The sequence below is a fragment of the Larimichthys crocea genome, chromosome XXII (assembly GCF_000972845.2).
Source record: "Larimichthys crocea isolate SSNF chromosome XXII, L_crocea_2.0, whole genome shotgun sequence".
NCBI classification, from domain to species: domain Eukaryota; kingdom Metazoa; phylum Chordata; class Actinopteri; family Sciaenidae; genus Larimichthys; species Larimichthys crocea.
The window spans coordinates 19827229-19840052 of record NC_040032.1 but is presented as its reverse complement, the minus strand read 5'-3'; the positions used below and the strand labels follow the sequence as shown (position 1 = coordinate 19840052).

Sequence of the window (12824 nt, the reverse complement as noted above, 5' to 3'; positions counted from 1 at the left end):
AGTCACATTGCATTGTTTCAGCTTTACTGTCCTACTCTGGATTCATTGTCACCACAATACCACCACTGCATGCACTGTGGGAGCAGGAACATGAAAATATAAAACATAAAGTTTGTGTACCGATAAAATGCTTTCTATTTTTATGCTGCCCAGAGGCAGGATTTTCTGAATGTGGGTCACTCTAAAAGGCTTAATGTGACAAGAGACTAAGAGCCTGGGAATGTCACTCGTTTTGTTGGTATTTGGTCACAAAACAGAGTTTTAAAAAATTGTCTTGCTGTTTGTGCGACATGAAAAAGAATATAAAAACATGATGCAATATGCAAGTCAAAATCTGTAGCTTTATTTTTGTGTCTTCTTGAATCCTTTTAAAATCTCCATATCCTTGTTTATTAACTCGAACAAAAACGTGCTAAGCTGTGATTTTACTGGGAAAAGAGATTTACAGTGGTATCATGCTACATGTGCATTATCATTCCCCTCTCTCTGAAAACCAATGGGGGTCTATTGATGGCAACATAATATGTAAGTGAATCATTAAATGACATACATCAAAACAAACGCTTTATTTTCATAATTGTTTTATTAAAAAATGACTGTTTTTTAATGACAGGAAAATATAATTAAATTTGCACTGCTTAGTGTGCAACATGGCTATTTTTAGATATAAAGATTACTCTGAATGTTGGTGTTTCTGACAAACTTGCGGAGGACATCTGTGCTCGGAGATGGGTCCAGCTAAAGAGAGGGAGAGAAAGACAGACGAATAAAGTGTTAAAAAAAAAAGAGGAGAACAGGGAAACATTTTAGCAGAGGTTTAACAAGCCTTCGTTTAATTCCCTGCCTCAGTGCTGACTGACATTCAAATCCTCTGAAAACTTAAGCGGATGTTGAGACCCAGCATATGCTGTGTGGCTAACTACCAATTCTTTATTTTACATAGAGTTTTTGTGCTTTGAACCTTGTTCAGAAAAGTGCAATAGAAATTTATTTTGACCATATTAAAGATCATTGGAATGATCAGGAATCATCAGGGAGAAAGGCTGTTTCACAATTCATCACCCTGTAAGATTTTTGGATGCTGCTACATAATCAATTGTAGAGGTGCCTCCAAATAGTCTCTTCTCCACTGCAATGGTGGCTAAGGCTCAAAAACAAAATTTCGATAATTAAAACCAGTCATATCTTGAACCTACATGATCTTCACATTATCCTGAAACCGGAGAAGAGAGCAGGGGGAAAAACACTTGTCCAGCTTTGCAACTCCGTAACCTTCAGCTGACAAGAGCCTGCTGTTACATCATCGAATGGGGTGCAACTAAAGAAAAGCAACTCACCTGTATGGACTTGCCAAGCTTGGTTAGTGCAGGTTTGTAGGTCTCCATGGTGACAGAATCAAGACCAATGACGTCACTGTAACACTGGTAAACAACAGCGGCGATGCGGTGGACCTCGCAGTGGTTCAGCACTGTTGGAACAGTAAAAACATCAGTATGGTAGGTCACACAATGAATCAATCAGATGGAGACATTTTGACGTGTAAGTGTTACAGGCTAAACTTCTTTATTGTTTGTTTGTTTGGACTTTCAGTGTCTTTAAGTGCACTGGCACCAAAACGACCAAATCAGAATGCAAGACTGTGTGTGCTCAGTGAATGGAGAGGAGCCTAATGGCACTACATTTCATTTAGTTGGCAGACGCACTTGTACAAAGAGACTTAGAGTTTTTCCTCACATACACAAGAACAAGAACAATTTGTGGCTCAGTGTCCCGCTCAAGGACAAAACAGGAAACGTGGAGAATCAAAGTGAAGCTGAAATTGGATTTATAGTCGGCAAGATCACACTTGTTGTGGAGAAACTGCTGAAGCCAAAAGGTCAATGGTGAGGTCAGGAGGGAAGAAAGTGTTCAGGAGCCTCTGATGTCTTATGCTGTATTATTTATTGACGCTTGGTCAAGGAGAATTAGAGATACTCTCAAAGTTCATCAGAAGTGCCTGAGTCGGTCTCACATTCTGCCCAACTCATCCTGGTGGATAGACTTTTAACCCCAAGATAACACCACAAACACTATACGCCCAGAATCAGCCAAAGAGAATGTTTTTACCCATGGAGGTGTTATTGTCATCATATTCTGTTCTGGAGACACTAGAACGTCAACAGCGAGCTATCTATTATGTCTAGGAAGGCAGCAATAGGTCTCTTCAACCCTGGCCACCACAGTGTTGAGACAGACTGGCACCTACTGTTCCCAATCAAAGCCAAACAACTAATACTGCTGAGGACCTCAAGACCCACACGTGACCTTGTAAATTCCATAACAACACTGAATCATGCTTTAGTGTGTACGCTCTTTCATTTACACCCATGTAACAGTATTTGGCTGTGCTGTTTTTGCCCCACATCTGTAATATTGTGGTTCATTAATTCATACAGGAATGATCAGTCTGAAGATCTGAGAAGATCTGCAGTGTAATGTCTCTGTTAGATGTGCTGGACGTTTGTAGACTACTGAGCCTTCCTTCAACTATTGTCACTACAACCATCAGGTCACCCCCACGTGGTAACTGGCACTTTTGCTGGTAAAAAAGGCTGAGAAATGTGATGATGACACACAGAATTATTTTGGTGCATCATAATATCATATTACGCTGATCTTAAAAGGCTCTGAATTGTGACATCCAGGCCTCAGAGCTGTGAAGTGCTCCCATCTGTGTGAGGCTAGCCACAGGGCAGAGCTGTCAGTCCGATATCAAACACTGTCAGAGATGACTTACCAGATGTGTGTCACTGACTCAGTTTTAACATCATTTAGAAATGATGTAGGCAATAATGTAACATCTAGTTAAATGTGAGCTACGTTGTTGATATGTTGACTCAGAAGTCGACTTTTCCCTTTATGAACTCGACCTGGAGCACAGAGAGTTTTCAAGAGAGGTGGACAATTGATAGTTTTCTTTCTGATGGGCTAAATGTGAATGCTTCCCGTCTCATCTTCAAAATGAAGGTTGCCCTTCTCCACATCTCAAGAGGCATTACTACATCACAACATGCAGAGCAGCCTCACAGACAAGTGAGAGGTGATGTTAAGCGAGTCTTGTGTGTTTGCAAATTCCAAAGCGGACAAAAGAAAAACCTGACCGATTATAAAGTGCATTTTTGACACCTGAGTTAGAGAAACTCGTAAGTATGCGATAGCAGTACCTGCAGCTGAAAGTCCTGTGACTATGTTGGGTTGCTCCAGTGACTGGCAGACGGGCTGACCAGTGAAAGCACCGCTGTGAAGAGAGCGCAGGAAGGGGGCGGAGCTGCAGCTCACATAGTCTGCCGTCTTGTACTCTGCCACAGTGCTATCTGACAGCACGGTCACATTCAGCTCTCTGTGCTGCAGACAGTCGAAAACCTACAAGAGACAGAGGAACACACAGTCAAGCCCAGACACAACAATGTGATGAATAATGCTTGGAGTGGGCCAGTAGACAAATAACTACTGTAAATATAATGACAAAGAATGAGGTTGTGGACACTAACAACTATGTAGAAGACAATAATGCTACGTGTTCCAATCGAATGTTCCTGCTTTGAGTTTTAGCTTAGATATTTCAATAAACCTCCTGGTGCTACACTGTTGTGCTTCATGAAAAAATAAACTTGTGCATGGTCGTAAATCTACGATCTGTTTGCAGGCTGAAGACGGTCGTAAAGCTGCTGTAAATTGCTCTGCATAACAGCATCATTTAATCACAGTGTCATTCGGCTGATTTTGTAGTATAAACATACCTTTTCTGTCCACTGAAAAAGCTGGTCTTCTGCAACGTAGCAAGTCACTTGGCATATCAAGACCTTCAGGGGAGAAATGCCAGAAAGATACTTAGAAAAACGTGCTCTCCATCCTATAAATGCATTTAAATCAGCAATAAAACTTAAAGCTGTGATAGGAATCAGTTGATTCAGTAGATCAGTAACGTATAAATTAACGGGTGATATGGTGTCGTCCACAGCTGCTTTACAATATATGAAAACGTCCTCCTTCAGTTCATTAAATCCCTGCAGCTTGAAAGCAGCAGGACAGAAATGGGTGATAAATCTGAAACTTCAGCCATTCACTATGTTTATCTTGATTAAATCACATGTAAACGACACCAGGCTGACAGAAAATAACCACTTGCACCTCTACACAAATCAGACTGCTCCGTTATTACTCTGTTCTGACAGTTTATACAAGAGACGGCGGATTACCAGGGCTCTTTAATCCTGTGTGTCATGGCCGACTTGGCTTTATAAAGTTTGAAGTTTTATAGCTGCGGCGGGGTTTCATGTTTTGTTTTTGAAATGCATTATGGTACAAACGCTGCTGTTTTAGATCAATTACTTAATTATATGATGTGAGCATTTACTACGTGAGATACAGAAGAACTGATGCAGCCTTATAAGTGACTTCAACAAGCTATTATTGCTTCCCTGATTAATTCCTATTGTCACTGAAAGCATCTGCCTTCCTTATATTTCTCTAATTTATCCGAGTTTTTCCTTAAATTCTTTTCAGCTGCAGGTTGACAATGAACCAACCATTATAATCTGCTGTTAATATACACACATTAAACTGAATGTTTATTGAACTTACGACACTCAAGTGCTTCCTGTGGCATTAATCAAATAGCGCACGCACACACGTTATTTTGCTCAGGCTGTCACTCACAGATGGGTTGTCCTTCTGTCTGTAGAAAACACACTCCTCACTGGTTTGCCCGGTTGCAGCCCGGCTCCTCTCGTTCCACACTGATGCATGTCCCACTGCGTCCCAGTTTGCAGAGGTGAGAACGTGCACCGACAGAAACCCTGTGGAGACAGACGCACTCAGCATTCAACAACACCTCACATGTGACAGCAGTTGTTTATTGTGGCATTATTAGGTGTATATAAGTATAGTGGACATTGGGACAGGTGTAACTACGATCATTTAGAGCTGAAAGAACTAATGAATACTAGATCGGCTTTTCTGATCGGCAAACTGACCATGTTTAGATTTTAGACTGTTAGTTGATTCATTTGGAAAATATTCAGCACAATAAGCTCAAATGAAAATAATCAGCAGTTGTCTCCCTGCTGCCATTAACTGGCTGCAATACATTTAGTGTAGGTGTTGCAGCTGCACATGATGCTGGTTTATTGACAAAGTGCATGGAGTGGAGCCATCCTCAGTATTAATAATCACTACTGTGAGAAAGGTCTGTAATTACTGTACATCAACAAACCTGAACACAAACACCAACAGTGCATTCATAATGAACTGTTTCACACAAGACAAATTAATACACAGGTAATAGTTTAACAGCTTTTAGGTGTAATCCAACATTTTGGCAAATATCAGTGAGTCTTATGTCAAGGTGTATGAAGCCATGGTTAGCCTAGCTTAGCATAAAGAGCGTAAGCAGGGGAAAACAGCTAGCGGGACTGAGTTATACTAATGTATATGATGTAATGTATATACTCATATACGAATATGAGTTAAACTGTGAGGCAGACATACAAATCATACTGACATTTGTGAACAAAAATACATACATACACACTCATACTACATAACAGTATGTTGTGTGGTTTGCTCCATTTGTGTAGACAAGAATGGTAAATTAAAATTAAAAGTGACTACTGTTGTTTATTCAACATTTCTGTTTTAGAAGCCTTCATTTCCCACAAGCCCAACACGATGAGGGGTTAGCTGCTTTTCACAGCAAATATTACAGCTAAAAAAACAGAAAGATGACATAAGAAGAGAACATTGGTGGACAAGAGAGAAGAGAGAAACAGTAATGTAGTGTAAGATATGTGGCTCTCATCAATCTAGAGATTATTTTACATTTTCCTCTTCAATGAAAAAAAAAGTTGTAGTTCTTTAAAAGCTGAGTTAATAAAGAGCAAATGTTCATGGACTACTTTGTCTTCAAATTTCCTCACAGGGATCATTTAAGTCTCATTTGGTCTGTCATAACATTGGGTAAGCTGTAAGTAGGACTTATCAAAGGTTTTAGCACACGGGAGAGGAAGCTGCTGGCAGCTACTTACTGGCAGCGTTGTGTCCCACAGCGAGGATGAAGTCTGAACACTGCAACTTGCTTCCGGACTTCAGCGAGTCGGAGACTTCAGGACTCCAGTGCAGATGAACCTCCCTGATGAAGAGTGATGGTTAGAGAAGGAGAAGGCGCTAAACATTTGAAGCTTTTTATTAAATGCCATCTGGTATATACGTGCCAACAGGAAGGACAGGAAAGCTTGTGAGCTTATTTTTCAAGATGTCCTCGCTTACTTTATTTCACTCTATTATTAACACAAGTTTTAATCATCTCCAGTCCATATGGCCAAATTAACCAGACGACTCTCCCCTGTCATCAACAAGTGGAGTACATTTGCTGAAGTACTTAGGAACATTTTTAGTTGACTCTCTTCGTTTCATGCTGCTTTGTACTTCTATTCCACTATATTCAGATGGAAATATACTTTTTACACTATACTATATATTACTGACAGCTGAAGTCAAAGCTGGAGGTGCCATGCGTCCAGGTACTCTCCTAATCTCTCAGATGTGTTAACTCATTTGTAACACGGTTTGGAAATATCCACCACCGATGATGGTGATCTCAAGGTGAAACTGAAACTTGTGTTGCTGTTGCACTGTGCTGCATTAGGTGTTTTTTCTTATTTAGCCTACCCTTATTAATAAAAGTGGACAGAATAAAAGAAAGACCTGTCAGTCAACAGCAGACTCCAGACTGATCATACAACTGAATCAGCACCTCTGGGAAACAGTTTTAATATCATTAATTGTACTATAATGTATTCATTTTTAGATCTTTATAGCAGACATTGTAAAAGTTGACAGATATGCGGTAGATGCAGACATAAAATATAATATTCATAACTGTGTTTCATGCATGTATAATCCCCGAAAATGAAGAATATTTTTGTATTTGTTACTTAAAAATTTCCCTTTTACATGTAAAGTGGGAACAGGTCCTCTTCACACACACACGACACTAGCCACGTTGCACTAATACTGGAAACTCTATTTATATTTGTCTGTTTCATCGTACAGTACATCCATGCTGCTACACTTCTGTAAAAAGTCGCAATTAATCCTGTTTCTCTTTTTCTCTCTGTAATTTATTCTATTTTATATTTTATATACTTTATATTTATACTGTTATTTACCTTGTCGTCTGTTTTATGTGAATGTACAGCTGAATGACAATAAAGTCTGTCTAAGTCAGGCATGTCCAAAGTACGGCCCAGGAGCCAATCATGTCAATGTATTATTTATGGCCTGCTAGGATCGTCAGATACTGTATGCCTGGAAGATTTGGCTTTTTTTGGTTGACATAAAGCATTTGATGTGCTAAATGTTAATTTCTAAGGACACAACTGTAGATGTGAGACAGAATATTACGTTCTCAATGATCTTGTTAAAGACAAGAGCAAGAGTGACACGTTTTAAACTTAGATGTTAACAGACTTTGCATTACTCATATTAAGTCATGTTTAAAATGAACATAAGGTTCAGATTTGTATCAACTTCACGTAAGTTTAACGTGTTCAGTACAATTTATTCTTCAGACATGAAAGAAAGGGAAGAACTGGTTTTTAGATTTGTTCTTGCTGATTGGCTTAGATTTGGTTACATTGTCATTTAAGTGCATTTGTATGTAACTTTTATTGGTAATTTTTTCATTTTTAAAATGTTAGTATTGGCCCCCGGGCCCCTTTGAAACAAGTTTGGACACTAAACTAAACACTGACTATTTGTCTTGTGTTTTTTAAGTGTCCTTGTCCCATTCTGTGTTTTTATTTTTATTTCTTCTACCTCAGTATTTTTATTCCATTGTATTTTATTATTTTAAATTAACCGGACTGCTATGACGACCTAGTTTCCCTTCAAGGATGAATAAAGTCATAAAGTTTCTCCTTTACACGAGGAAGGTGAGAGTGATGTGAGGAGGCTGCAACGCAGCGACCACTTGATGCAGCCAAGTTGAACACGCTGGACCTTTAAGAGTTCAGAAAATCATTTACATTAGTTACTTACAACTACATTATGAAGTGCTACACAAACTAGTGAAACACAGTGTTGTTATAATGTGTCATTACATGTTACCATGGTGATTATAAGTGCTGAGGACAGAGGGTGTTACCGAGATTTCATGTGTCATGTTAGCTGGCCTAGAGCAGATGTCACGTTGTAGCATGCGGTGCAAAATGCAAACAAACCGGAGGACCACGCACTATTTTAGGTCTAAAATCTTAATTTTGACCAGTTCACATCACTGGATGTAATTAACTGATTAACTTAATCTAACGTGCCCATGCTTTCTGCTACCACTTCCTGTCTCTGTGCTAGCCGGCTAACGTCATTCACCTCTTTTCCTCCAGCTCTCTTCGGATTTGTTCGTCTTCTTCGTTTTCTTCCAGCAGGTCCTCGTCGTCTTCCTCCACGGCCCGAGAACACACGGACAAAACCTCACCGAAAAACGTCGCCATGAGCACGAGGTTTGAAGAATAAAACGAAAGTTCAGCTATAGAGATTCAGCAACCGGCGACCATGACACACGCCCCCCGTCACTTCCGGCAGACACACGTTTTCAAAATAAAAGCGCCCAAAACCTGAATCCTGAATCAATCTATCTATCTATCTATCTATCTATCTATCTATCTATCTATCTATCTATCTATCTATCTATCTATCTATCTATGGCCTGGCCTATATTAACTTAACAATTTACTTTATTGACCTTTTATTTGACATTATTAACCTATTTATATACTGGGTTATAAGCCTATATGTGTTTATTATTGATACAAAGTTAATGCATAATGGAATAATTTATAAATAATATATAAATAGTAGTAGTTTTTGTAAAAGTAGCTTATTGTTGCATATTAATGCTTGCAGTTTACTCAATATCATTTTTGTTATATTTTTTTAATTCTCACCAAAAATTGTCAGTTATTATGACAAAAATCGGCGGACCCAACCAGGAAGAGTCCCACTGAGATTAAAAACAAGAAAGGCAGGAAATTAAAACAGACACACAGACAATATTAAGTACATTACAATCCATGAATTCAACAACATTAACGACGACACCCCAGTGATTCAGTCTTCAGATTCAAAAGCATTCAAATAAATCATATATTTGATTTTAAAACATTTCAGCCTGAGAGTGCAATATCTAAACGCCCTCTTTCCAAGTTCAGCACGAGCAGAAGAAATCTTTGTAAAATGTGAACATATCCAGTAAGCATCACTTTCCCTCAGCTAAAAATGTCAACAAACAAGATCTGACTACATATTTGAAATGCACAGAAACACCTTCAGTTGAAACACACAGAGAAGTGCAACACCAGTCGCCCTCCACAATCCCTGTGGGAAGCTCAAAGCTCCGGGCTGAATGCATGAGTACTGCCTGTCCAATGTACTTCTGCCTGAGCTGCTGCTCACTTAAATCAATGAATGATTTAAGACTCTCCAGTGGATTGTGTGGTTAAACAATGCATGGGTCCTTGAATATGACAAACAATTAGCGTAGGATTGCTTGATGTGCTATTTTTGGCCCTTGTGCCAATCAAGGGTATACTTGACATACCACATGACTCCAGCAGCTTCTTAGTGGTAATACATAATTAACATGAGTGGAAGAAAGCAGGAAAACACAATTGTTAAAGGATACTGGCAAGTCATCTCCAGTTGTATAGCTAGCAAGAAACATCGGCCAAGTCATGTCGGGGCAAATTGGCCTCAAGTTGCCTGCAGAAAATCCATCCTGTCCATTGTGTTGTATAATTCATTTTCCTGTAAGCTGTGCCCCAGGAGATGAGGGACAAACAGAAATGTGATGACATCAGCACGGCCATAAAAATACTTCATTGTCACTAGAAAATGTCTAGTGTTGGAAAGACAAATTGGATAGCAGGGCAAAGCCTGGAGTAGAATAGAGAGTAAGCTCTATTACCAGTGCAGTGCAATAATGTACTAGGAGGCCATAAAGTAACAGCAGAAAGGTTTCCTGTCACAAAATGGAGCAACATGCTAGGAGGACGCTTCAGGCTGCTGTTAATATAATTGATAGTGGAGAGAGGGAAAGAGGAAGGGATGCTCTGCAGCTTAACAAACACTAAAGCCTCCAGGCTTTGAGACAACAAGGAAGGAATGTCAACAACAGGAGAAACAGGGAATGTCATCTCGTCACTGACCATTAAAAGAGGGAACAAGAGGGGATAGTCAGCGGACATCCAGAATGAGCCGTTCTGGCTTTAACCTTCTCCCAAGAGCAGCTCCCTCCATCTGTCAGTCTGTCTGTCCTACACTTGGGTCAAAAGCACCAGATTCCTCCTATTGGCCAGACTGTCATGCTGGTTGGCAGGCACATGCCCAGACATTTTAATAGGCAGTGGTTCAATTACAAAAATGAGAGCATGAATAATTCATCCGTGAGCACAAATTTGTTTCTTCTCTATGACACCCGCCATTCTCTGCAGGGCAAATAAATAAATAGATTTGTCTTTGATGTATCGACACATACTGACACAGTGCAGAATACAGAAAACATTTTTATTGTTTATAATTTGTGTCTTTAACCTTCACACGCCTTTTGTAATGTAATGAAATCGGAAACAGAACAAAGAGGTACATAAAATCCCAGTAGTTACAGAGCAAGTCGGAAACAATCAGATAACTGATTAACTGCTGAGTATTTCCTGAATATGTATTATAATGTATTATATTATGGATCATAAACCAAGATCCAATTACAATAAAATAAATGACACCTCATTACTGAATTGATTGTTCTACACCACAGTACACAATATGTTACAGAAATGAATCAGAAATACTATAATATCATGCTTCAATAAACTTGTATATTACTCAAGTACTGTAATAAATGTAGCTACATAATATATAAATACAATAGCAGTTAACTCTGTCTTCTACATTTAGCTGCCAGTTCCTTATGTCCTATGTATTTCCTCACTTGGCACAAGTCTTATAGAAGTCATCCAGGAATGAAATGAGGCTTTCAGTGTTGTTCTTAGATGTAGATCTAGGATATTGAGCAAGTCATGGCATAAGTTGCTTCTGATGAGCAGTGCCAGCGCCTTGCATGGCAGCGCTGCCACCGTTGGTGTGTGAATGGATGAATGAAAGCAAACTTGTAAAGCTCTTTGTCCAATAAAGTATTAAAGTGCTATATAAATGCAGTTCATTTACCATTTGAAAAAGTGAATTAATAAAAAAAGAATTGTGCCGCTCAGTGGCAGTAAAATATCTGTTTTCAGTGACTTATTAGAGTTATCAGCTACTATATAAATTTATCAGTAGTAGTAGTAGTCCCTGATTCCTCACTTGTGCATTGCTAACTAGGATTCTTTTGTACCCTTGGTCTTACCATGAAGCAAAATTAGTTTGTACGGTACAGCACTGTGGACTGAAAATGAAAACTTGAATTACAGAATCAGGAATGACAGCAGTAATAATTTACATTACAAGGGATTAAGGCTAAGAGGTTACAGCACACTGACTTCATAACTGAACACAAACAGCATATAAGCTTAGTTTCAGGCAAGCACACAAACTGCTGAAGGTTTAGAGGAAAAAACTCTCCTCGACTGAGTTATTGGGAGAAACAAACATCACTCCTCATGATCCAGTGAAGATTTGCACGGACAAGTCTGAGACAAGACAAAAGAAGCAGAAGATCAACTGCAATAATACCAGTGACATAATGATGGGGGTCTTCAGCCAAAGAGTACAAAGCAGCACGTCCCTGAAATGTTCCCGAGAGGATGATTCCTAATTATACTGGTGACCCTGACCTTTCTACCAGTGCTACCATTTGCTCAAATATCAACCAAAGAAATATCAATATATAACTGTCAGATTATGATGGAATTTACTGAGCAAAGGCCTGCTCCCTAAGGGATTAATCATTTAAATTTTGAGCCAGTTCTGTTGTGCTATACAGAGGAAAACCTTGTATTTGCATAGGAAGGTGTTTTTTGTGAATTGTAATGAACTACTACAGCCTCCTTTTTTTGGAGAGTTGGAAAAACTCTTTCCCTCTGATAAACAGATGCATGAAAACTGGAGAGGTAATTATAAAATGCGACAGGAGACCTTTGAGTGTACATCCACCCTTTATTTCCATATTTACAGCAGCCACAGAGGGATTGAGCATCTCACATACACACCCATACTAATGCACCCATTCCATCAGACCACCTACTCGCACTCGTAGGGGTAATTTTAAATGTTCACTCCATCTGAGCCGCATGTCTGTGGTTTGTGGGAGGAAAGTGAAGCGCCTGAAGGAATCCCACGCAGACACACAGAGAACATGCAAACCCCACACAGAGAACTGAGAGGATCAGTTGCTTAGGAACAGAATTGTTCATCAACTGGGGGTGCGATCACTTCTGAGCATGGTGTGGGATTAATCATGTGAACTTGTGTGTAAATGCTAGCAGGGTTCTGATAATAGTCATTGTGCCTGGAGGTGGGTGGGAAAGGTGAAGCGCTGATGACGGACCATCCACCAGATGAAGAAAAGATCGATACGGCGACGTCAGTGAGCAAACTGTGAAGAAGAAGATGTTTATAGAAATGTGAGGTTTTGTCAAATATATATAAGAAGAACTTGGACATTTAGAGGTGTCTTATAAAATTAGTTTTAATTAGCTCAATCTGATTGAGCCATCTCCAGCATGCTGTTGATGTATGTTAGGCCAAAAAAGATTCCCAGGGTGCACTTTGGTTTTGAGAATCAAATATAT

At 39.3% G+C, this 12824-nt stretch overlaps 1 protein-coding gene across 1 annotated transcript; it reads right to left on the bottom strand.

The window, feature by feature from the left end:
* Positions 1 to 564: 564 nt before the first annotated feature.
* Positions 565 to 8628, bottom strand: psmg1 (proteasome (prosome, macropain) assembly chaperone 1). The gene is made up of 7 exons (XM_010730857.3): positions 8410 to 8628; positions 6066 to 6169; positions 4699 to 4838; positions 3780 to 3842; positions 3204 to 3402; positions 1338 to 1468; positions 565 to 738 (listed from the first exon to the last, which is right to left on the bottom strand). Exons 1-7 carry the CDS (start codon positions 8529 to 8531, stop codon positions 661 to 663), a joined length of 837 nt encoding a protein of 278 aa, XP_010729159.2. The 5' UTR covers positions 8532 to 8628; the 3' UTR covers positions 565 to 660.
* Positions 8629 to 12824: the final 4196 nt, after the last annotated feature.

Bases quoted from the DNA above. Each gene is read 5' to 3' on its own strand.
- psmg1 (XM_010730857.3), bottom strand. From the start codon at position 8,531: ATGGCGACGTTTTTCGGTGAGGTTTTGTCCGTGTGTTCTCGGGCCGTG. The intron at 4,839-6,065 runs GTAAGTAGCTGC...CTGTCTCCACAG, and splicing joins TGTGGGACACAACGCTGCCA to GGTTTCTGTCGGTGCACGTT. The intron at 3,843-4,698 runs GTGAGTGACAGC...TCTCCCCTGAAG, and splicing joins GACAGAAGGACAACCCATCT to GTCTTGATATGCCAAGTGAC.